This window comes from Oncorhynchus clarkii, chromosome 18 (genome assembly GCF_045791955.1).
Source record: "Oncorhynchus clarkii lewisi isolate Uvic-CL-2024 chromosome 18, UVic_Ocla_1.0, whole genome shotgun sequence".
Taxonomy (NCBI): Eukaryota; Metazoa; Chordata; class Actinopteri; order Salmoniformes; family Salmonidae; genus Oncorhynchus; species Oncorhynchus clarkii.
Genome location: NC_092164.1, coordinates 50,671,536 through 50,694,305, shown reverse-complemented (window position 1 = coordinate 50,694,305; position 22,770 = coordinate 50,671,536). Strand labels below are relative to the sequence as shown.

The 22,770-nt window shown below is 47.5% G+C and overlaps 1 protein-coding gene across 5 annotated transcripts in view; it reads left to right on the top strand.

Annotated features, from left to right (window-relative positions):
* LOC139373632 (trafficking kinesin-binding protein 1-like) overlaps positions 1–16,019 on the top strand; it is a 49,377-nt gene extending 33,358 nt beyond the window's left edge. For all 5 annotated transcript variants that reach the window (XM_071114359.1, XM_071114360.1, XM_071114357.1 and 2 more), the window contains 11 exons: positions 8,970–9,100; positions 9,205–9,279; positions 9,381–9,518; positions 9,654–9,730; positions 9,878–10,126; positions 10,351–10,625; positions 11,916–12,034; positions 12,117–12,312; positions 12,628–12,733; positions 13,034–13,165; positions 13,374–16,019. In XM_071114359.1, the coding sequence (XP_070970460.1) occupies positions 8,970–9,100; positions 9,205–9,279; positions 9,381–9,518; positions 9,654–9,730; positions 9,878–10,126; positions 10,351–10,625; positions 11,916–12,034; positions 12,117–12,312; positions 12,628–12,733; positions 13,034–13,165; positions 13,374–14,073 (2,198 nt within the window). In that variant the 3' untranslated portion in view covers positions 14,074–16,019. The remainder of the gene's footprint in view (positions 1–8,969; positions 9,101–9,204; positions 9,280–9,380; positions 9,519–9,653; positions 9,731–9,877; positions 10,127–10,350; positions 10,626–11,915; positions 12,035–12,116; positions 12,313–12,627; positions 12,734–13,033; positions 13,166–13,373) is intronic.
* The last annotated feature ends 6,751 nt before the right edge of the window (positions 16,020–22,770 follow it).

Sequence of the window (22,770 nt, the reverse complement as noted above, 5' to 3'; positions counted from 1 at the left end):
CTCCAGGACAGTCCAGTCTGTAGATAAACACCTAATGAATCTCCCCTCTCCCCTCTCCAGGACAGTCCAGTCTGTAGATAAACACCTAATGAATCTCCCCTCTCCCCTCTCCAGGACAGTCCAGTCTGTAGATAAACACCTAATGAATCTCTCCTCTACCCTCTCCTGTCTCCAGGACAGTCCAGTCTGTAGATAAACACCTAATGAATCCCCCCTCTCCCCTCTCCTGTCTCCAGGACAGTCCAGTCTGTAGATAAACACCTAATGAATCTCCCCTCTCCTGTCTCCAGGACAGTCCAGTCTGTAGATAAATACCTAATGAATCCCCCCTCTCCCCTCTCCTGTCTCCAGGACAGTCCAGTTTGTAGATAAACACCTAATGAATCTCCCCTCTCCTGTCTCCAGGACAGTCCAGTCTGTAGATAAATACCTAATGAATCCCCCCTCTCCCCTCTCCTGTCTCCAGGACAGTCCAGTTTGTAGATAAACACCTAATGAATCCCTCCTCTCCCCTCTCCAGGACAGTCCAGTCTGCAGATAAACACCTAATGAATCCCCCCTCTCCCCTCTCCAGGACAGTCCAGTCTGCAGATAAACACCTAATGAATCCCCCCTCTCCCCTCTCCTGTCTCCAGGACAGTCCAGTCTGTAGATTAACACCTAATGAATCCCCCCTCTACCCTCTCCAGGACAGTCCAGTCTGTAGATAAACACCTAATGAATCCCTCCTCTCCCCTCTCCTGTCTCCAGGACAGTCCAGTCTGTAGATAAACATCTAATGAATCCCCCCTCTCCCCTCTCCTGTCTCCAGGACAGTCCAGTCTGTAGATAAACACCTAATGAATCCCTCCTCTCCCCTCTCCCCTCTCCAGGACAGTCCAGTCTGTAGATAAACACCTAATGAATCTCCCCTCTCCATTACAGTCCAGTCTGTAAATAAACACCTAATGAATCCCCCCTCTCCCCTCTCCTGTCTCCAGGACAGTCCAGTCTGTAGATAAACACCTAATGAATCTCCCCTCTCCTGTCTCCAGCACAGTCCAGTCTGTAGATAAATACCTAATGAATCTCCCCTCTCCAGGACAGTCCAGTCTGTAAATAAACACCTAATGAATCCCCCCTCTCCCCTCTCCTGTCTCCAGGACAGTCCAGTCTGTAGATAAACACCTAATGAATCCCCCCTCTACCCTTTCCGGGACTGTCTAGTCTGTAGATAAACACCTAATGAATCTCCCCTCTCCAGGACAGTCCAGTCTGCAGATAAACACCTAATGAATCCCCCCTCTCCCCTCTCCTGTCTCCAGGACAGTCCAGTCTGTAAATAAACACCTAATGAATCCCCCCTCTCCCCTCTCCTGTCTCCAGGACAGTCCAGTCTGCAGATAAACACCTAATGAATCTCCCCTCTCCCCTCTCCTGTCTCCAGGACAGTCCAGTCTGTAGATAAACACCTAATGAATCTCCCCTCTCCCCTCTCCAGGACAGTCCAGTCTGTAGATAAACACCTAATGAATCTCCCCTCTCCCCTCTCCAGGACAGTCCAGTCTGTAGATAAACACCTAATGAATCTCTCCTCTACCCTCTCCTGTCTCCAGGACAGTCCAGTCTGTAGATAAACACCTAATGAATCCCCCCTCTCCCCTCTCCTGTCTCCAGGACAGTCCAGTCTGCAGATAAACACCTAATGAATCCCCCCTCTCCCCTCTCCTGTCTCCAGGACAGTCCAGTCTGTAGATAAACACCTAATGAATCTTCCCTCTCCTGTCTCCAGGAAAGTCCAGTCTGTAGATAAATACCTAATGAATCCCCCCTCTCCCCTCTCCTGTCTCCAGGACAGTCCAGTTTGTAGATAAACACCTAATGAATCTCCCCTCTCCTGTCTCCAGGACAGTCCAGTCTGTAGATAAATACCTAATGAATCCCCCCTCTCCCCTCTCCTGTCTCCAGGACAGTCCAGTTTGTAGATAAACACCTAATGAATCCCTCCTCTCCCCTCTCCAGGACAGTCCAGTCTGCAGATAAACACCTAATGAATCCCCCCTCTCCCCTCTCCCCTCTCCAGGACAGTCCAGTCTGCAGATAAACACCTAATGAATCCCCCCTCTCCCCTCTCCTGTCTCCAGGACAGTCCAGTCTGTAGATTAACACCTAATGAATCCCCCCTCTACCCTCTCCCCTCTCCCCTCTCCAGGACAGTCCAGTCTGTAGATAAACACCTAATGAATCCCTCCTCTCCCCTCTCCTGTCTCCAGGACAGTCCAGTCTGTAGATAAACACCTAATGAATCTCCCCTCTCCATTACAGTCCAGTCTGTAAATAAACACCTAATGAATCCCCCCTCTCCCCTCTCCTGTCTCCAGGACAGTCCAGTCTGTAGATAAACACCCAATGAATCCCCCCTCTCCTGTCTCCAGGACAGTCCAGTCTGTAGATAAACACCTAATGAATCCCCCCTCTCCCTTCTCCTGTCTCCAGGACAGTCCAGTCTGTAGATAAACACCTAATGAATCCCCCCTCTCCCCTCTCCTGTCTCCAGGACAGTCCAGTCTGTAGATAAACACCCAATGAATCCCCCCTCTCCTGTCTCCAGGACAGTCCAGTCTGTAGATAAACACCTAATGAATCCCCCCTCTCCCTTCTCCTGTCTCCAGGACAGTCCAGTCTGTAGATAAACACCTAATGAATCTCCCCTCTCCCCTCTCCAGCACAGTCCAGTCTGTAGATAAATACCTAATGAATCTCCCCTCTATCCTCTCCTGTCTCCAGGACAGTCCAGTCTGTAAATAAACACCTAATGAATCCCCCCTCTCCCCTCTCCTGTCTCCAGGACAGTCCAGTCTGTAGATAAACACCTAATGAATCCCCCCTCTACCCTTTCCGGGACTGTCTAGTCTGTAGATAAACACCTAATGAATCTCCCCTCTCCAGGACAGTCCAGTCTGCAGATAAACACCTAATGAATCCCCCCTCTCCCCTCTCCTGTCTCCAGGACAGTCCAGTCTGTAGATAAACACCTAATGAATTCCCCCTCTCCCCTCTCCTGTCTCCAGGACAGTCCAGTCTGTAGATAAACACCTAATGAATCCCCCCTCTACCCTTTCCAGGACTGTCTAGTCTGTAGATAAACACCTAATGAATCTCCCCTCTCCAGGACAGTCCAGTCTGTAGATAAACACCTAATGAATCCCCCCTCTCCCCTCTCCTGTCTCCAGGACAGTCCAGTCTGTAGATAAACACCTAATGAATCCCCCCTCTCCCCTCTCCAGGACAGTCCAGTCTGTAGATAAACACCTAATGAATCCCTCCTCTCCCCTCTCCAGGACAGTCCAGTCTGCAGATAAACACCTAATGAATCCCCCCTCTCCCCTCTCCTGTCTCCAGGACAGTCCAGTTTGTAGATAAACACCTAATGAATCTCCCCTCTCCTGTCTCCAGGACAGTCCAGTCTGTAGATAAATACCTAATGAATCCCCCCTCTCCCCTCTCCTGTCTCCAGGACAGTCCAGTTTGTAGATAAACACCTAATGAATCCCTCCTCTCCCCTCTCCAGGACAGTCCAGTCTGCAGATAAACACCTAATGAATCCCCCCTCTCCCCTCTCCCCTCTCCAGGACAGTCCAGTCTGCAGATAAACACCTAATGAATCCCCCCTCTCCTGTCTCCAGGACAGTCCAGTCTGTAGATAAACACCTAATGAATCCCCCCTCTCCCCTCTCCCCTCTCCAGGACAGTCCAGTCTGTAGATTAACACCTAATGAATCCCCCCTCTACCCTCTCCCCTCTCCCCTCTCCAGGACAGTCCAGTCTGTAGATAAACACCTAATGAATCCCTCCTCTCCCCTCTCCTGTCTCCAGGACAGTCCAGTCTGTAGATAAACACCTAATGAATCTCCCCTCTCCATTACAGTCCAGTCTGTAAATAAACACCTAATGAATCCCCCCTCTCCCCTCTCCTGTCTCCAGGACAGTCCAGTCTGTAGATAAACACCCAATGAATCCCCCCTCTCCTGTCTCCAGGACAGTCCAGTCTGTAGATAAACACCTAATGAATCCCCCCTCTCCCTTCTCCTGTCTCCAGGACAGTCCAGTCTGTAGATAAACACCTAATGAATCCCCCCTCTCCCCTCTCCTGTCTCCAGGACAGTCCAGTCTGTAGATAAACACCCAATGAATCCCCCCTCTCCTGTCTCCAGGACAGTCCAGTCTGTAGATAAACACCTAATGAATCCCCCCTCTCCCTTCTCCTGTCTCCAGGACAGTCCAGTCTGTAGATAAACACCTAATGAATCTCCCCTCTCCCCTCTCCAGCACAGTCCAGTCTGTAGATAAATACCTAATGAATCTCCCCTCTATCCTCTCCTGTCTCCAGGACAGTCCAGTCTGTAAATAAACACCTAATGAATCCCCCCTCTCCCCTCTCCTGTCTCCAGGACAGTCCAGTCTGTAGATAAACACCTAATGAATCCCCCCTCTACCCTTTCCGGGACTGTCTAGTCTGTAGATAAACACCTAATGAATCTCCCCTCTCCAGGACAGTCCAGTCTGCAGATAAACACCTAATGAATCCCCCCTCTCCCCTCTCCTGTCTCCAGGACAGTCCAGTCTGTAGATAAACACCTAATGAATTCCCCCTCTCCCCTCTCCTGTCTCCAGGACAGTCCAGTCTGTAGATAAACACCTAATGAATCCCCCCTCTACCCTTTCCAGGACTGTCTAGTCTGTAGATAAACACCTAATGAATCTCCCCTCTCCAGGACAGTCCAGTCTGTAGATAAACACCTAATGAATCCCCCCTCTCCCCTCTCCTGTCTCCAGGACAGTCCAGTCTGTAGATAAACACCTAATGAATCCCCCCTCTCCCCTCTCCAGGACAGTCCAGTCTGTAGATAAACACCTAATGAATCCCCCCTCTCCTGTCTCCAGGACAGTCCAGTCTGTAGATAAACACCTAATGAATCCCCCCTCTCCTGTCTCCAGGACAGTCCAGTCTGTAGATAAACACCTAATGAATCTCCCCTCTCCTGTCTCCAGGACAGTCCAGTCTGTAGATAAACACCTAATGAATCCCCCCTCTACCCTCTCCAGGACAGTCTAGTCTGTAGATAAACACCTAATGAATCTCCCCTCTCCAGGACAGTCCAGTCTGTAGATAAACACCTAATGAATCCCCCCTCTCCCCTCTCCTGTCTCCAGGACAGTCCAGTCTGTAGATAAACACCTAATGAATCCCCCCTCTACCCTCTCCAGGACAGTCTAGTCTGTAGATAAACACCTAATGAATCTCCCCTCTCCAGGACAGTCCAGTCTGTAGATAAACACCTAATGAATCCCCCCTCTCCCCTCTCCTGTCTCCAGGACAGTCCAGTCTGCAGATAAACACCCAATGAATCCCCCCTCTCCCCTCTCCTGTCTCCAGGACAGTCCAGTCTGTAGATAAACACCTAATGAATCCCCCCTCTCCCCTCTCCTGTCTCCAGGACAGTCCAGTCTGTAGATAAACACCTAATGAGTCTCTCCTCTCCCCTCTCCTGTCTCCAGGACAGTCCAGTCTTTAGATAAACACCTAATGAATCTCTCCTCTATCCTCTCCTGTCTCCAGGACAGTCCAGTCTGCAGATAAACACCTAATGAATCCCCCCTCTCCCCTCTCCTGTCTCCAGGACAGTCCAGTCTGTAGATAAACACCTAATGAATCCCCCCTCTCCCCTCTCCCCTCTCCAGGACAGTCCAGTCTGTAGATAAACACCTAATGAATCCCCCCTCTCCCCTCTCCTGTCTCCAGGACAGTCCAGTCTGTAGATAAACACCTAATGAATCTCTCCTCTCCCCTCTCCTGTCTCCAGGACAGTCCAGTCTGTAGATAAACACCTAATGAATCCCCCCTCTCCCCTCTCCTGTCTCCAGGACAGTCCAGTCTGTAGATAAACACCTAATGAATCTCCCCTCTCCAGGACAGTCCAGTCTGCAGATAAACACCTAATGAATCCCCCCTCTCCCCTCTCCTGTCTCCAGGACAGTCCAGTCTGTAGATAAACACCTAATGAATCCCCCCTCTCCCCTCTCCAGGACTGTCTAGTCTGTAGATAAACACCTAATGAATCTCCCCTCTCCAGGACAGTCCAGTCTGTAGATAAACACCTAATGAATCCCCCCTCTCCCCTCTCCAGGACAGTCCAGTCTGTAGATAAACACCTAATGAATCCCCCCTCTCCCCTCTCCAGGACAGTCCAGTCTGTAGATTAACACCTAATGAATCTCCCCTCTCCTGTCTCCAGGACAGTCCAGTCTGTAGATAAACACCTAATGAATCCCCCCTCTCCCCTCTCCTGTCTCCAGGACAGTCCAGTCTGTAGATAAACACCTAATGAATCTCCCCTCTCCTGTCTCCAGGACAGTCCAGTCTGTAGATAAACACCTAATGAATCCCCCCTCTACCCTCTCCAGGACAGTCTAGTCTGTAGATAAACACCTAATGAATCTCCCCTCTCCAGGACAGTCCAGTCTGTAGATAAACACCTAATGAATCCCCCCTCTCCCCTCTCCTGTCTCCAGGACAGTCCAGTCTGCAGATAAACACCCAATGAATCCCCCCTCTCCCCTCTCCTGTCTCCAGGACAGTCCAGTCTGTAGATAAACACCTAATGAATCCCCCCTCTCCCCTCTCCTGTCTCCAGGACAGTCCAGTCTGTAGATAAACACCTAATGAGTCTCTCCTCTCCCCTCTCCTGTCTCCAGGACAGTCCAGTCTTTAGATAAACACCTAATGAATCTCTCCTCTATCCTCTCCTGTCTCCAGGACAGTCCAGTCTGCAGATAAACACCTAATGAATCCCCCCTCTCCCCTCTCCTGTCTCCAGGACAGTCCAGTCTGTAGATAAACACCTAATGAATCCCCCCTCTCCCCTCTCCCCTCTCCAGGACAGTCCAGTCTGTAGATAAACACCTAATGAATCCCCCCTCTCCCCTCTCCTGTCTCCAGGACAGTCCAGTCTGTAGATAAACACCTAATGAATCTCTCCTCTCCCCTTTCCTGTCTCCAGGACAGTCCAGTCTGTAGATAAACACCTAATGAATCCCCCCTCTCCCCTCTCCTGTCTCCAGGACAGTCCAGTCTGTAGATAAACACCTAATGAATCTCTCCTCTCCCCTTTCCTGTCTCCAGGACAGTCCAGTCTGTAGATAAACACCTAATGAATCCCCCCTCTCCCCTCTCCTGTCTCCAGGACAGTCCAGTCTGTAGATAAACACCTAATGAATCTCCCCTCTCCAGGACAGTCCAGTCTGCAGATAAACACCTAATGAATCCCCCCTCTCCCCTCTCCTGTCTCCAGGACAGTCCAGTCTGTAGATAAACACCTAATGAATCCCCCCTCTACCCTCTCCAGGACTGTCTAGTCTGTAGATAAACACCTAATGAATCTCCCCTCTCCAGGACAGTCCAGTCTGTAGATAAACACCTAATGAATCCCCCCTCTCCCCTCTCCAGGACAGTCCAGTCTGTAGATAAACACCTAATGAATCCCCCCTCTCCCCTCTCCAGGACAGTCCAGTCTGTAGATAAACACCTAATGAATCTCCCCTCTCCTGTCTCCAGGACAGTCCAGTCTGTAGATAAACACCTAATGAATCCCCCCTCTCCCCTCTCCTGTCTCCAGGACAGTCCAGTCTGTAGATAAACACCTAATGAATCTCCCCTCTCCTGTCTCCAGGACAGTCCAGTCTGTAGATAAACACCTAATGAATCCCCCCTCTACCCTCTCCAGGACAGTCTAGTCTGTAGATAAACACCTAATGAATCTCCCCTCTCCAGGACAGTCCAGTCTGTAGATAAACACCTAATGAATCCCCCCTCTCCCCTCTCCTGTCTCCAGGACAGTCCAGTCTGCAGATAAACACCCAATGAATCCCCCCTCTCCCCTCTCCTGTCTCCAGGACAGTCCAGTCTGTAGATAAACACCTAATGAATCCCCCCTCTCCCCTCTCCTGTCTCCAGGACAGTCCAGTCTGTAGATAAACACCTTATGAATCCCCCCTCTCCCCTCTCCTGTCTCCAGGACAGTCCAGTCTGTAGATAAACACCTAATGAATCCCCCCTCTCCCCTCTCCTGTCTCCAGGACAGTCCAGTCTGTAGATAAACACCTAATGAGTCTCTCCTCTCCCCTCTCCTGTCTCCAGGACAGTCCAGTCTTTAGATAAACACCTAATGAATCTCTCCTCTATCCTCTCCTGTCTCCAGGACAGTCCAGTCTGCAGATAAACACCTAATGAATCCCCCCTCTCCCCTCTCCTGTCTCCAGGACAGTCCAGTCTGTAGATAAACACCTAATGAATCCCCCCTCTCCCCTCTCCCCTCTCCAGGACAGTCCAGTCTGTAGATAAACACCTAATGAATCCCCCCTCTCCCCTCTCCTGTCTCCAGGACAGTCCAGTCTGTAGATAAACACCTAATGAATCTCTCCTCTCCCCTCTCCTGTCTCCAGGACAGTCCAGTCTGTAGATAAACACCTAATGAATCCCCCCTCTCCCCTCTCCTGTCTCCAGGACAGTCCAGTCTGTAGATAAACACCTAATGAATCTCTCCTCTCCCCTCTCCTGTCTCCAGGACAGTCCAGTCTGTAGATAAACACCTAATGAATCCCCCCTCTCCCCTCTCCTGTCTCCAGGACAGTCCAGTCTGTAGATAAACACCTAATGAATCCCCCCTCTCCCCTCTCCTGTCTCCAGGACAGTCCAGTCTGTAGATAAACACCTAATGAATCCCCCCTCTCCCCTCTCCTGTCTCCAGGACAGTCCAGTCTGTAGATAAACACCTAATGAATCCCCCCTCTCCCCTCTCCCCTCTCCAGGACAGTCCAGTCTGTAGATAAACACCTAATGAATCCCCCCTCTCCCCTCTCCTGTCTCCAGGACAGTCCAGTCTGTAGATAAACACCTAATGACTCTCTCCTCTCCCCTCTTCCCTCTCCAGGACAGTCTAGTCTGCAGATAAACACCATAGCGGAGGAGTTGGCTCGGAAGACAGAGGACGCCATGCGACAGCAGGAGGAGATCACACACCTGCTCTCTCAAATAGTTGACCTACAGAAGAAAGCCAAGTCGGTGAGGCACGCATACCCATGCTTTACCCTCAGTAATACACTGCATGCAATGTGGTATATGCTCAGTACAATACTCTCTTTGTGAGTGTGTGTGTGTTTCTTCAGTACGCAGTGGAGAATGAGGAGCTCTCTCAGCACCTAGGGGCAGCTAAAGATGCCCAGAGACAACTCACAGTCGAGGTTAGACTCACACCCTACCCCTTTGCCAACCTACACCTCATGAATACTTTGCCAATGAGAAAAAGTAATCAAGCCTGCTCTCTTTTGTTCCTTCTCTCTAGCTAACAGATTTGGATGATAAATATTCAGAGTGTATAGAGATGCTCCATGAGGCTCAGGAAGAGCTGAAGTCCTTGAGGAACAGAAACCATCCTGCTGGAACACCACGCAGATTCCATCCTCTGGGTCTCTACCCTATGGTATGTGTGTGGTAGGGGTTATCAGAACGTACACTCTCAAAAGAGCGGTCTCCTTTTGAGAGTGTAGTTGTATATCATAGAGCTGATGGTGTGTGTGTCTATGGTGTGTGTGTCTATGGTGTGTGTGTACGGCAGGACTCCCTGGCAGCAGAGATAGAGGGGACGATGAGGAAGGAGATGAGTCTGGATGACCCTGAGTGCGAGGAACAGAAGTACACACGCTTCTATTAGTTTATAACACTCTTCTAATCTTTCTCAATACTGTATAGTAACATAAACTCACCTATACTCATAATATATACTCATAGCTACCATACTTGCCTACACTCATGCCTATTTCATTGTATGTGTGTGAACAGGGTGCACCACAAGCGTGTGTTTGAGACAGTGAAGAACATCAACCAGATGGTCCGACAGCGTTCTCCAATCCCGTCCAACGCCAACATCCCGGGATCCAATCAGGCGTCGTCTCTTAGCTCCGCTCACTCTAGTGGCAGGACCACACCCATGGCTGGTAGCATTAGCTGGGATGTCAGAGGTGACGGTGTCGCCCTTGACAACCGACAACAGAGCATGCTCATGGAGTCAGCAGCAGACAATCAGGACAGGTAAGTCGTGCATACCTGAACCTGTGATTGTTCCAGCCTGTCTTTGACACAGTATAGTTGTACAGTTTACCAGATCTCGCCTGAAGAAATGTTTAAAATCTAGCGAACCATATTAAAATGAAATTAGAACAATCTTTTCATATTCACCAGTTTAATTTTTTTGAATAGTCTATGTCTGTGCATCAGTCTAGTAATATATTTATCTATTTCTGTTTGGGCTTTAGTGTGGACGCCCGTGCTAAGAAAGCAGCTGGTGTTGAGGACCTGAGGCTGGCGTTACGCCGCCTGTCCCTGCGCCGCCAGAACAACCTGAGCGAGAGACGCTTCTTTGAGGAGGAGAGAGGGAGGAGGAGAGGTGGAGGAGGAGTTGCGCAGGATGGGGGGGGGCAGGGGGGCGGGATGACCCCCTCAGATAGCATCATGTCTCTGGGGTCATTACACCTGTGGGCCTCCCGACCATACCTCCCCGACAAACTACAGATCGTTAAACCCCTGGAAGGTGAGGGAGAGAAGGAGAGGGGGATGAGGAGAGAGGAGAAGAGAAAGGTGGGGATGAGGAGAGAGAGAGAGAGGGAAGAGAGGGAGGGGCTGGCCAAGCCGTGGGAGAGAGGTAGGAAATGGCAGCGAGATGTGGAAGGAGGGAGCGAGGTAGAGAGAGAAGGAGAGGGAGAGGGAAGGGATGGGGAAAAGAGTGGAGGAGAGAGGGAGAGAGGGAGAAGAAGTTGGAGCAAAAAGAGGGGGCTGGATAGCGAGAGGGAGCGAGGGAGGAGATGGGCTAGAGAGGTAGAACAGGGGAGAGAGACAGAAGAAGGGATAGAAAGAGGAGAGCGTCCTGTATCTTTAATGTTGTTTAACTCCTTCTGGTCTCTGATGCATCACCATCGTAAGTCAGGCCTCTCCACCTCACAACACTCCTACTATAGAGACCCTCAGCCTAGAGGTTGGCTGGGGATCAACTAAAATATAAGTTTAATCATGAGCAGTGTGGTGTTTTGTTGTGCTGCTGCTGCCCTCTGCTGGTGAGGGGAGAAACATACAACATGATAACATTTTGATGTAACATTAAATATGTGAGATGTCTGAGTCTAACTCTTTATTTTCTCTTCAGTTCACCATTCCATCTGTTTTGGTGTACTTTTCCCCCCCTCTGCTACTTTCTTTCTTGTTATAATACTTTAATTTCTTTCATCTCATTTACTCATTTTAATGAAATCCTTTGTTCATTTTTCATCTTCTGTTTAACTCAACTTTTACTCTGCATCTTCAATAAAAACATGACCTCATTCTCTTCTTTTGCTCTCTTCATTCTTTCACTTCTGTTGCCTGTGTGTGTTTTTTCATTTTCTCTGCAGTCTCATCTTTCTCTGCAGCCTCCCTAGCTTTGTGTTGGGCTTTACTGTTATGGCTTTAACCACCGTCTACAGTTGAGATGTTTTCATGCAATACAATAAAACACACCCACTTTCCTCACTTCTCTCAAATGTTTAACTATATATAGCAAATTGTGAAAATGTGTGTGTGTGTGTGTGTGTGTGTGTGTGTGTGTGTGTGTGTGTGTGTGTGTGTGTGTGTGTGTGTGTGCGTGTGTGTGTGTGTGCCTGTGTGTGTGTGTGTGTGTGTGTGTGTGTGTGTGTGTGTGTGTGTGTGTGTGTGTGTGTGCGTGCGTGCGTGTGTGTGTGTGTGTGTGCCTGTGTGTGTGTGTGTGCCTGTGTGTGTGTGTGTGTGTGTGCCTGTGCTTGTATGTAATATGTTTCTCTCACCCTTTCTCTCTTGGTCCTGTCGTCTCCAGGCTCTGCGACCCTTCACCACTGGCAGCAGTTGGCTCAGCCCCACTTAGGAGTGATCCTGGATGCTAGACCTGGGGTTGTACCTAAAGGCTTCAGGCCTCTGGAACTAGAGCTGGAACAGGTAAGTGTGTGTGTGTGTTTCCCATGGGTGTGTGTGTATATGGAATAACCTGTGTGTTTGTGTGTACGTTTGGGTGTTGCAGGTGTATCCATGGGGTGGTTTCGAGGAGGATGAACCAGGAGAGCAGTACTTCCAGAGTCTCCCCACCTCCTCAGCCTCTGCCTCCCCCGCCCTCCCCCCTCAGCCTCACCCTCCTTACCCCTCTGCCCCCCCCAGCCACCTCGCCTCACCCTTAACCCCCTCTCCCTCCCCTCACCTAAGCAACACTGATCCTGCAGGTATGTTTCTATATGCACACACAGATACTATGATAGATGCTACAACAACATGTTAGATACTAAGAATACTTAACCATTTATATTCAAAGTGATAGAGAGAGAGAGCGATTCAAAAGACAGAGAGAGCGATAGAAATAGAGAAACAGAAAGAGAACGTGTTTTAGTGGTTAACTAAGTGGTTGACTGGTTCAGTCATATAAACACTGGTTCAGTGGTTCACTGAGTGGTTCAGTGGTTCACTGCCACTTTTCCAGCCAGGAAAGGTAGAGGAGAACAGATAGACTATTCTGTGTGTTTGTGTCTTTGTGTTTTCAGCGGTGTACTACCCAGGTAAATGCATGGCCCATACCAGCTCTACCTACACCTTTACTACCTGTCGTATCCTACACCCAACTGATGAGCTGACCCGAGTCACACCCAGGTACAGAGACACACCATACACCTACATCTCCTCCTTCTCTACCACCCTACACCTCCCTCTCCTCCTTCTCTACCACCATACACCTCCCTCTCCTCCTCATCTACCACCATACACCTCCCTCTCCTCCTTCTCTACCACCATACTCCTCCTTCTCCCTCTTCTCTCTAAAGTGTACACTTGTTCTCTGTCCACACGTTATCTAATAGATCACAATTGTTGCAGTGTCCAGTCTCAATGTTCTCTGTTCTTTCTCTGCCCGTCTTTTTCAAATGGTGTTGTTATCCCTTCCCTCCTCTCCAGTGTTAACCCCGGCATGTCCTCGTCATCCTGTGTGATGACATCATCTATCCTGGCCACTCCCGCTGCCACGCCCTGTCATACACCCCGCAGGATGAGTCTACTACGACCCTCTGAGTCCTCTACCAACCTCAGGTACACACACACACACACACACACACACACACACACACACACACACACACACACAAATATATAAAACTTGATAGATTGACTCTAGCTACTACATCTCATTCCCAGGACTTTGTCTGTGTGTGTGTGTGTGTGTGTGTGTGTGTGTGTGTGTGTGTGTGTGTGTGTGTGTGCACCTGCCCGTGTGTGTATATGATTTCCCCTTCTTCAGGGAAGCCACACGTACCACCAGTACCTCTCTGGGATTAGTGCGCCTTCTGCAGGAGAGAGGCATCTCTGCAGCCATGTACCACCACCAGACCCAGGGCTGGGACAGGGCTGGCAGGCCCGGGGTGGGGAGCGGAGGGGTGCTGTTCAGTACCTCTATCACCCCTAACCTCCACCCAGCCCCCCACCCCGACTCCCTGCGCCCCTCCACTCCCCCCAACTCCCCCACAGGACACGACCCCCCATCCTCAGGGACCAACACCCCCGCGGGCTTCGACTTCAAGTCTCCTTCCTATGACAACTTTCTGGCCTCCAAGCCGGCACGGTCCATTCTGAAGGAAGTAGCGGGGGGGATGGGAAGCAGCCGGAGCAGGAGGCAGCAGAGGGGGAGAGATTGTGAGAGCCAGACAGATGTTAGCGTCACAGTTCATAACCTCAACCTGGTGGACAAGGTGAGGCGCCTGGGTGTGGCTGGGTGTCCTCCAGGACCAGGGGGTGTAACCGGGGGACCAAGCCCCCTCCTGGGGCCTCTGGGTGGGCTACGGAGGCCCGGGTCGCCCTTTGGACCAGAGGGGATGAGGAGGAACAGGAGTTATCCAGCTATGGTAGGGGCCAGTATGGCGATGAAGGGCCCGGGGCCCCAGGAGGACTCAGAACTACTCCTGCCTCCTAACAAAATGCCTAAAGAGAAGAGCCTCAAGTAGAGGCTGGGACCTCTGGCCTCTAACCGCTGACCCCTAATATTAACCCTAACCAACTAGTTTCCTCTGGAGACTGAACTTGTTACTTACCTGTTAGACCTCTGGTACTATAGCTAGTTTTTCAAAATCCTACAAACTATTGGTACTCCTGGTCTAGCTATTGACAAATGACAACCAGTCACCTTTCTCAGCTACTGACAATGAATTAGTCTTCTAGTTCTATCCGATGCTTATCCTTCCAGCTCCAAAACCAAATGGCTACCCAGCTGTCTGCTATTGTTTAACCAGCTACCAAACTAGTACTAACAATGAACAATGATCTTCCATAATAGCTAAAACTTTTCCTCTCTAGCCCTTGAACACAGCTATTTCTCCCTGATGTAGTCAATGAAATGACATTGAACTCATGTGGAATTGACATTGAATTGATGTCTGCGCCCAGAGGGGGGTAAGCTCCTCACATGTAGACTAAGCGTAATGTATGTAGTTCAAATCTAATTGTATTTGTCACATGCTTTGTAAACAACAGGTGTAGACTAACAGTGAAAGTCCTACTAAAGGGCCCTTCCCAACAATGCAGAGAGAAAACAAGTCATAATAACATAAGGAATAAATGCACAATGAGTAACGATAACTTGGCTACATACACGGGGTACCAGTACTGAGTGGATGTGCAGGGGTACGAGGTAACTGAGATAGATATGTACATATAGGTAGGGATAAAGTGACTAGGAAACTAAATAACAAATAATAGCAGCAGTGTATGTGACGAGTCAAAAGAGTTCATGCAAAAGGGTCAATGCAGATAGTCTGGGCAGCTATTGGTTAACTATTTAACTACCTATTCACCAGTCTTATGGCTTGGGGGTAGAATCTGTTCAGGATTATGTTGGTTTCAGACTTGGTGTATTGCTACCCCTTACCATGCGCTAGCAGAGACAACAGTCTATGACTTGGGTAGCTGGAGTCTTTGACAATTTGCTGAGTAAGTTAGATCAAACTTACACGTCATGTGATTGTCATGTCAGCTGGACTTGGAGCTTCTTCCTCACCATGTATTTAGATTACTAGTATCATGTAGTACCGCTAACTATAGTCTAAACCTTTCTTCCTAGGTAATAATGGATTGTGAGGTAATGTTGAATATGTACCAATTCTAATGGTAAAGGTTTTCCACCAAATTCATGAAATAGATGATCAACTTTTTTGCTCAACTCTTTCTCCTTCTTTCTTTTTCTCTTCCACTCTCTCTTTCTCTCTCCCTGTTCTCAATGAGACGAATAAGTCATAGTTCACTTTTAAGAGTCTTGTTAATGTTTTGTCTGTGTGTTAAAGTTTCATTAGTGTTATTTTTCTAAATGACTATAGACAAAGGGAAATGGATAGTGGTTTCAGAGTGGTCAGTGAGTGAGGGAATTATGAAAAGATCAATATACCCACTGCTGGAATGGAGACAGGGAAGGAGGAACCGGGGGAAGGGATAGAGGTTAAACAGTCTTTGTGGTCAGAAGCGTTTCCTGCTTCTTACTTCAGAGAACTCCACAGAGAATTTCAATTGCTTAAATTAATAAAAAAAGCATTAGTGCCTCAATATGGTTTCTACATCACTATGCTCCTACTGGTTGTTTATGTTCTTATTCCAACAAAAAAGTTGTCCACTGAGTTACACTCGTTAGCTCTTACATTGATATGTATAATTATGTAATTTATTGACTTTCGATTGAATATGCAAAACTATTATTATTCACAAGATTTAACACATAAAACACATGCGGGATATACGGTATATAACACTATATTCATTCATTGTTATTAGTACTGGAAAACTCATTTACAACAATCACGGTGAAATAGAGTGGTGGTGTTCAATACTAAACAAAAATATAAACGCAACATGTAAAGTGTTGGTTTCATGAGCTGAAATAAAATATACCAGAAATTGTCCACAATTTTTTTTGTATTTCTCTCAAATTTTGTGCACAAATTTGTTTTCCTCCCTGTTATTGAGCATTTCTCCTTTGCCAAGATAATCCACCCACCAAATAGGTGTGGCATATCAAGAAGCTGATTAAACAGCATGGTCATTACACAGAAGTTGAGAAGAATGAGAAGTTTTGTCACACAACATAATGGCAGACATGTCTCAAGTTTTGAGGGAGCGTGCAATTTGCATGCTGACTGCAGGAATGTCCACCAGAGCTGTTTCCAGATAATTTAATTAATCTCTACCATAAGCCATCTCCAACGTCGTTTTAGAGAATTTGGCAGTACGTCCAATCGGCCTCACAACCTCAGACCACGTGTAACCACACCAGCCCTGGACCTCCACATCCGGATAGCTGATGAAACTGTGGATTTGCACAACCAAAGAATTTCTGCACAAACTGTCAGAAATTGTCTCAGGGAACCTGATCTGTCTGCTCATCGTCCTCACCGGGGTCTTGACCTGACTGCAGTTCGGTGTTGTAACCGACTTCAGTTGGAAAATGCTGACCTTCGATGGCCACTGGCACACTGGAGAAGTGTGCTCTTCACGGATGCATCCCGGTTTCAACTGTACGAAGCAGATGGCCTACAGAGTGTATGGCGTCGTGTGGGCGAGCTGTTTGCTGATGTCAAAGTTGTATCGATGGCAATTTCAATGCACAGAGATGCCGTGACGAGATCATGAGGCCCATTGCTGTGCCAGTCATTTGCCTCCATCACCTTATGTTTCAGCATAATAATGCACGGATCTGTACACAAATCCTGGAAGCTGAAAATGTCAGAGTTCTTCCATGGCCTGCATACTCACCCGACATGTCACCCATTGAGTATGTTTGGGATGCGTATGACAGCATGTTCCAGTTCCCGCCAATATCCAGTAACTTCTGCACAGCCTTTGAAGAGGAATGGGACAACATTCCACAGGCCACAACAGCCTGATCAACTCCATGGGAAGGAAATGTGTGGTCACACCAGATACTGGCTGGTTTTTCTGATCCACGCTCCTACATTCTTTTTTATGTATCTGTGACCAACAGATGCGTATCTGTATTCCCAGTCATGTGAAATCCATAGATTAGGGCCTAATTCATGTATTTCAATTGACTGATTTCCTCATATGAAACTCAGTAAAATCTTTGAAATTGTTGCATGTTGTGTTTATATTTGAATTCAGTGTATATTTAAACAGTTGTGTTTCTGCAGTTACAGTGGCTTGCGAAAGTATTCACACCCCTTGGCATTTTTCCTATTTTGTTGCCTTACAACCTGGAATTAAAATAGATTTTGGGGGGGTTTGTATCATTTGATTTACAAAACATGCCTACCACTATGAAGATGCAAAATATTTTTTATTGTGATACAAACAAGAAATAATACAAAAGAACAGAAAACTTGAGCGTGCATAACTATTCCCCCCCCCCCAAAGTCAATACTTTGTAGAGCCAACTTTTGCAGCAATTACAGCTGCAAGTCTCTTGGGGTATGTCTCTATAAGCACATCTAACCACTGGGATTTTTGCCCATTCTTCAAGGCAAAACTGCTCCAGCTCCTTCAAGTTGGATGGGTTCCGCTGGTGTACAGCAATCTTTAAGTCATACCACAGATTCTGAATTGGATTGAGGTCTGGCCTTTGACTAGGTCATTCCAAGACATTTACATGTTTCCCCTTAAACCACTCGAGTGTTGCTTTAGCAGTATGCTTAGGTTCATTGTCCTGCTGGAAGGTGAACCTCCATCCCAGTCTCAAATCAGATTTCACTCAAGACTTCCCCTGTATTTAGCACCATCCATCATTCCTTCAATTCTGACCAGTTTCCCAGTTCCTGCCAATGAAAAACATCCCCACAGCATGATGCTGCCACGACTAGGTTTCACTGTGAGGATGTTCTCGGGGTGATGAGAGGTGTTGGGTTTGCGCCAGACATAGTGTTTTCCTTGTCGGCCAAAAAGCTCAATTTTAGTCTCATCTGACCAGAGTACCTTCTTCCATATGTTTGGGGAGTCTCCCACATGCCTTTTGACGAACACCAAACATGTTTGCTTATTTTTTCTGGCCACTCTTCCATAAAGCCCATCTCTCTGGAGTGTACGGCTTAAAGTGGTCCTATGGACAGATACTCCAATCTCCGCTGTGGAGCTTTGCAGCTCCTTCAAGGTTATCTTTGGTCTCAGATTAATGCCCTCTTTGCCTGGTCCGTGAGTTTTAGTGGGCGGCCCTCTCTTGGCAGGTTTGTTGTGGTGCCATATTCTTAAAATGTTTTAATAATTGATTTAATGGTGCTCCGTGAGATGTTCAAAGTTTCTGATATTTTTTTATAACCTAACCCTAACCCATCCCAAAGTCCCTGACCTGTTTGGAGAGCTCCTTGGTCTTCATGGTGCCGCTTGCTTGGTGGTGCCCCTTGCTTAGTGGTGTTGCAGACACGGGGGCCTTTCAGAACAAGTTTATATATACTGAGATCATGTGACAGATCATGTGACACTTAGATTGCACAAAGGTGGACTTTATTTAACAAATGATGTGCCTTCTGAAGGTAATTGGTTGCACCATATCTTATTTAGGGGCTTCATAGCAAATGGGCTGAATACATATACACACACCACTTTTCCATTTTTTATTTTTTTTAAACAAGTTATTTGAAATCCAAATAAAAATCTATTTAAATAACAGGTTGTAATGCAACAAAATAGGAAAAACGCCAAGGGGGGTGAATACTTTTGCAAGGCACTGTATAGAGTTATAAGAGTTTGTGGTCAACCCTTCTCCTGATAATGATTAATTGCTTGGAGTGCAGGCTTTTGCTCAAGCCATACTGTAACACATCTGATTTAGCTAATCAAGGTCCTAATAATTTGTGGTTATTTCGGTAGAGCATGGCGTGAGCAAAAGCCTGCACACCACTACCAGCTGATGGCACTGTTTGACAGCTTATTTCCTAGAAGAAGTCTTGTTTTCAGAACACGCACACACTCAGATATAATGTTTCCCTCTCCATAAGTGTTGCGACTGCCGCTGAGAGGAAGATGGAGGATGATTGGTGGATAAATGAGAAATGAACAGGAACATTTCAACCTTCATACCTGTGTGTGTGTGTGCTCTCCTTTCAATAACCACAAATATCACTGCGGCTGCCTCTAATCCAACACAATTAGATGTCAACAGACGATTATTGCGTTTCAAATGCCATTGGTGTCGATCATTAAGATAATGTGTGTAAAGTTTCATAATATTTTAATAACATTCTATAAGTCATTGAGATCAAACTGTACCTGAGAAATGGTGAAACTTGTTTTCAGTAATGTGAACGGAAATGATTGTGTGTCAGATTTGTGTTCCTTTAAAGAAAAGAGAAAGAGAGAAAAGGGGTTAGAGATGGGGAGGGGGAGAGAGAAAGAGAGAAAAGGGGTTAGAGATGGGGAGGGGGAGAGAGAAAGAGAGAAAAGGGGTTAGAGATGGGGAGGGGGAGAGAGAAAGAGAGAAAGGGGGTTAGAGATGGGGAGGGGGAGAGAGAAAGAGAGAAAAGGGGTTAGAGATGGGGAGGGGGAGAGAGAAAGAGAGAAAGGGGGTTAGAGATGGGGAGGGGGAGAGAGAAAGAGAGAAAAGGGGTTAGAGATGGGGAGGAGAAGAGAGAAAGAGATAAAAGGGGTTAGAGATGGGGAGGAGGAGAGAGAAAGAGAGAAAGGGGGTTAGAGATGGGGAGGGGGAGAGAGAAAGAGAGAAAATGGGTTAGAGATGGGGAGGGGGAGAGAGAAAGAGAGAAAGGGGGTTAGAGATGGGGAGGGGGAGAGAGAAAGAGAGAAAGGGGGTTAGAGATGGGGAGGGGGAGAGAGAAAGAGAGAAAAGGGGTTAGAGATGGGGAGGGGGAGAGAGAAAGAGAGAAAAGGGGTTAGAGATGGGGAGGAGGAGAGAGAAAGAGAGAAAAGGGGTTAGAGATGGGGAGGGGGAGAGAGAAAGAGAGAAAGGGGGTTAGAGATGGGGAGGGGGAGAGAGAAAGAGAGAAAAGGGGTTAGAGATGGGGAGGGGGAGAGAGAAAGAGATAAAAGGGGTTAGAGATGGGGAGGAGGAGAGAGAAAGAGAGAAAAGGGGTTAGAGATGGGGAGGGGGAGAGAGAAAGAGAGAAAAGGGGTTAGAGATGGGGAGGGGGAGAGAGAGAGAGAAAAGGGGTTAGAGATGGGGAGGGGGAGAGAGAAAGAGAGAAAGGGGGTTAGAGATGGGGAGGGGGAGAGAGAAAGAGAGAAAAGGGGTTAGAGATGGGGAGGGGGAGAGAGAAAGAGATAAAAGGGGTTAGAGATGGGGAGGAGGAGAGAGAAAGAGAGAAAAGGGGTTAGAGATGGGGAGGGGGAGAGAGAAAGAGAGAAAAGGGGTTAGAGATGGGGAGAGAGAGAGAGAAAAGGGGTTAGAGATGGGGAGGGGGAGAGAGAAAGAGAGAAAAGTTGTTAGAGATGGGGAGGGGGAGAGAGAGAGAGAAAAGGGGTTAGAGATGGGGAGGGGGAGAGAGAAAGAGAGAAAGATAGAACGATAAAGGGGATACAGGAAGAGTAAGAGAGAGTGAGGGAGAATAAGAAAAAGAGAGATGAGGAGAGTGATTGCCAGAGACAGAGAGATGTCGTGTATCGGACTGAAGTGAGTTTGGATTGATGAGCAATTCTCCAGGGTAATAGCAGTCTGAACACTGGCCTGAATGTTTCTCAAGCTTTTGAAGACTAACTCCCACAGAGAGCGAGAGAGTGTGAGTGTGTGTGAGTGTCTGTGCGTGTCTGTGCGAAGATAGGTATTTGATGTCCAAACGCTGCACTAAGTATACTTTATGCTATCTTCCAGATGAAGTGAGGGCAGTTTGGGTCCTCGGGTCATACATTTACCCCTGTCTCCAATCCTAACACACCTGAGCCATTACCTGTCGAAGATGTGAAGAATATTTTTTGGTCTGATGTGTGTAATGACGAATATCCTGACGCTACACTTGAAGCATATATGAAACTGCTTCTTCTGGTTATGGATAAGCATGAGCTCATCAAGAAACTGACTGTCAGAACTGCCAAATCCCCGTGAATAGATGATGAATTGAAAAACTGTATGGCTGAGAGCGATGAGGCAAAGGGAATAGCAAATACGTCTGAAACACAGCAGACTGGCAAACATACAGTAAATACAGAAATAACATAGCTAAACAAAAAGAAGAAGAAACTACACTATGGAACACAGTTGAATGATATAAAGAATGAAATAGTAAAACATCTCTGGAGTAAATTTAAATAATTCTAGGCAAAAAAAGCTAACTCGGCTCCATCCTTCATTGTGGCAGATGCCTTGTTCATAGCAAATCCCTTTGATATTGCCAACCACTTTAGTAACTTTTTTGTTGACAATATTAGCAAATTTAGGCATGACATGCAAACAACATGCTGAGCCTTCATGTTCATGCATAATGGACCAAGTAATGAAAGACAAGCACTGTAGTGCTATCTATAAATAAGGACAAACCACCTGGTACCGACAACTTGGATGGTAAATTGCTGAAGTTGGTAGCAGAATACCCTCCTTTAAGATTGAACTCTTTGGCCTGAATGCTAAGCATCAAGTCTGGAGGAAACCTGGCACCATCCCTATGGTGAAGCATGGTGCTGGCAGCATCATGCTGTGGGGATGTTTTTCAGTGACCAGGGACTGGAAAAGTAGTCAGGATCAATGAAAAGATGAACAAAGTACAGAGAGATCCTTGATGAAAACCTGCTCCAGAGCGCTCAGGACCTCCAGACTGAGGTGAAGGTTCACCTTCTAACAGCACGACGGCCCTAAACACACAGCCAAGAGAATGCAAGAGTGGCTTCGGGACAAGTCTCTGAATGTCCTTGAGTGGCCCAGCCAGAGGCCAGACTTGTAAACCAGAACCACACGGGGGGACCTAGTGAATGACCTGCAGAGAGCTGGGACCAAAGTAGCAAAGCCTACCATCAGTAACACACTACGCCGCCAGGGACTAAAATCCTGCAGTGCCAGACGTGTCCCCCTGCTTAAGTACATGTCCAGGCCCGTCTGAAGTTTGCTAGAGAGCATTTGGATGATCCAGAAGAAGATTGGGAGAATGTCATATGGTCAGATGAAACCAAAATAGAACTTTTTGGTAAAAACTCAACTCGTCGTGTTTGGCGGACAAAGAATGCTGAGTTGCATCCAAAGAACACCATACGTACTGTGAAGCATGGGGTGGAAACATCATGCTTTAGGGCTGTTTTTCTGCAAAGGGACCAGGACGACTGATCCGTGTAAAGGAAAGAATGAATGGGGCCATGTATCGTGAGATTTTGAGTGAAAACCTCCTTCCATCAGCAAGGGCATTGAAGATGAAACATTTCTGGGTCTTTCAGCATGACAATGATCCCAAACACACCGCCCGGGCAACGAAAGAGTGGCTTACGTTAGAAGCATTTCAAGGTCCTGGAGTGGCCTAGCCAGTCTCCAGATCTCAACCCCATAGAAAATATTTGGAGGGAGTTGAAAGTCCGTGTTGCTCAGCAACAGCCCCAAAACATTACTGCTCTAGAGGAGATCTGCATGGAGGAATGGGCCAAAATACCAGCAACAGTGTGTGAAAACCTTGTGAAGACTTACAGAAAACGTTTGACCTCTGTCATTGCCAACAAAGGATATCTAACAAAGTATTGAGATAAACTTTTGTTATTGACCAAATACTTATTTTCCACCATAATTT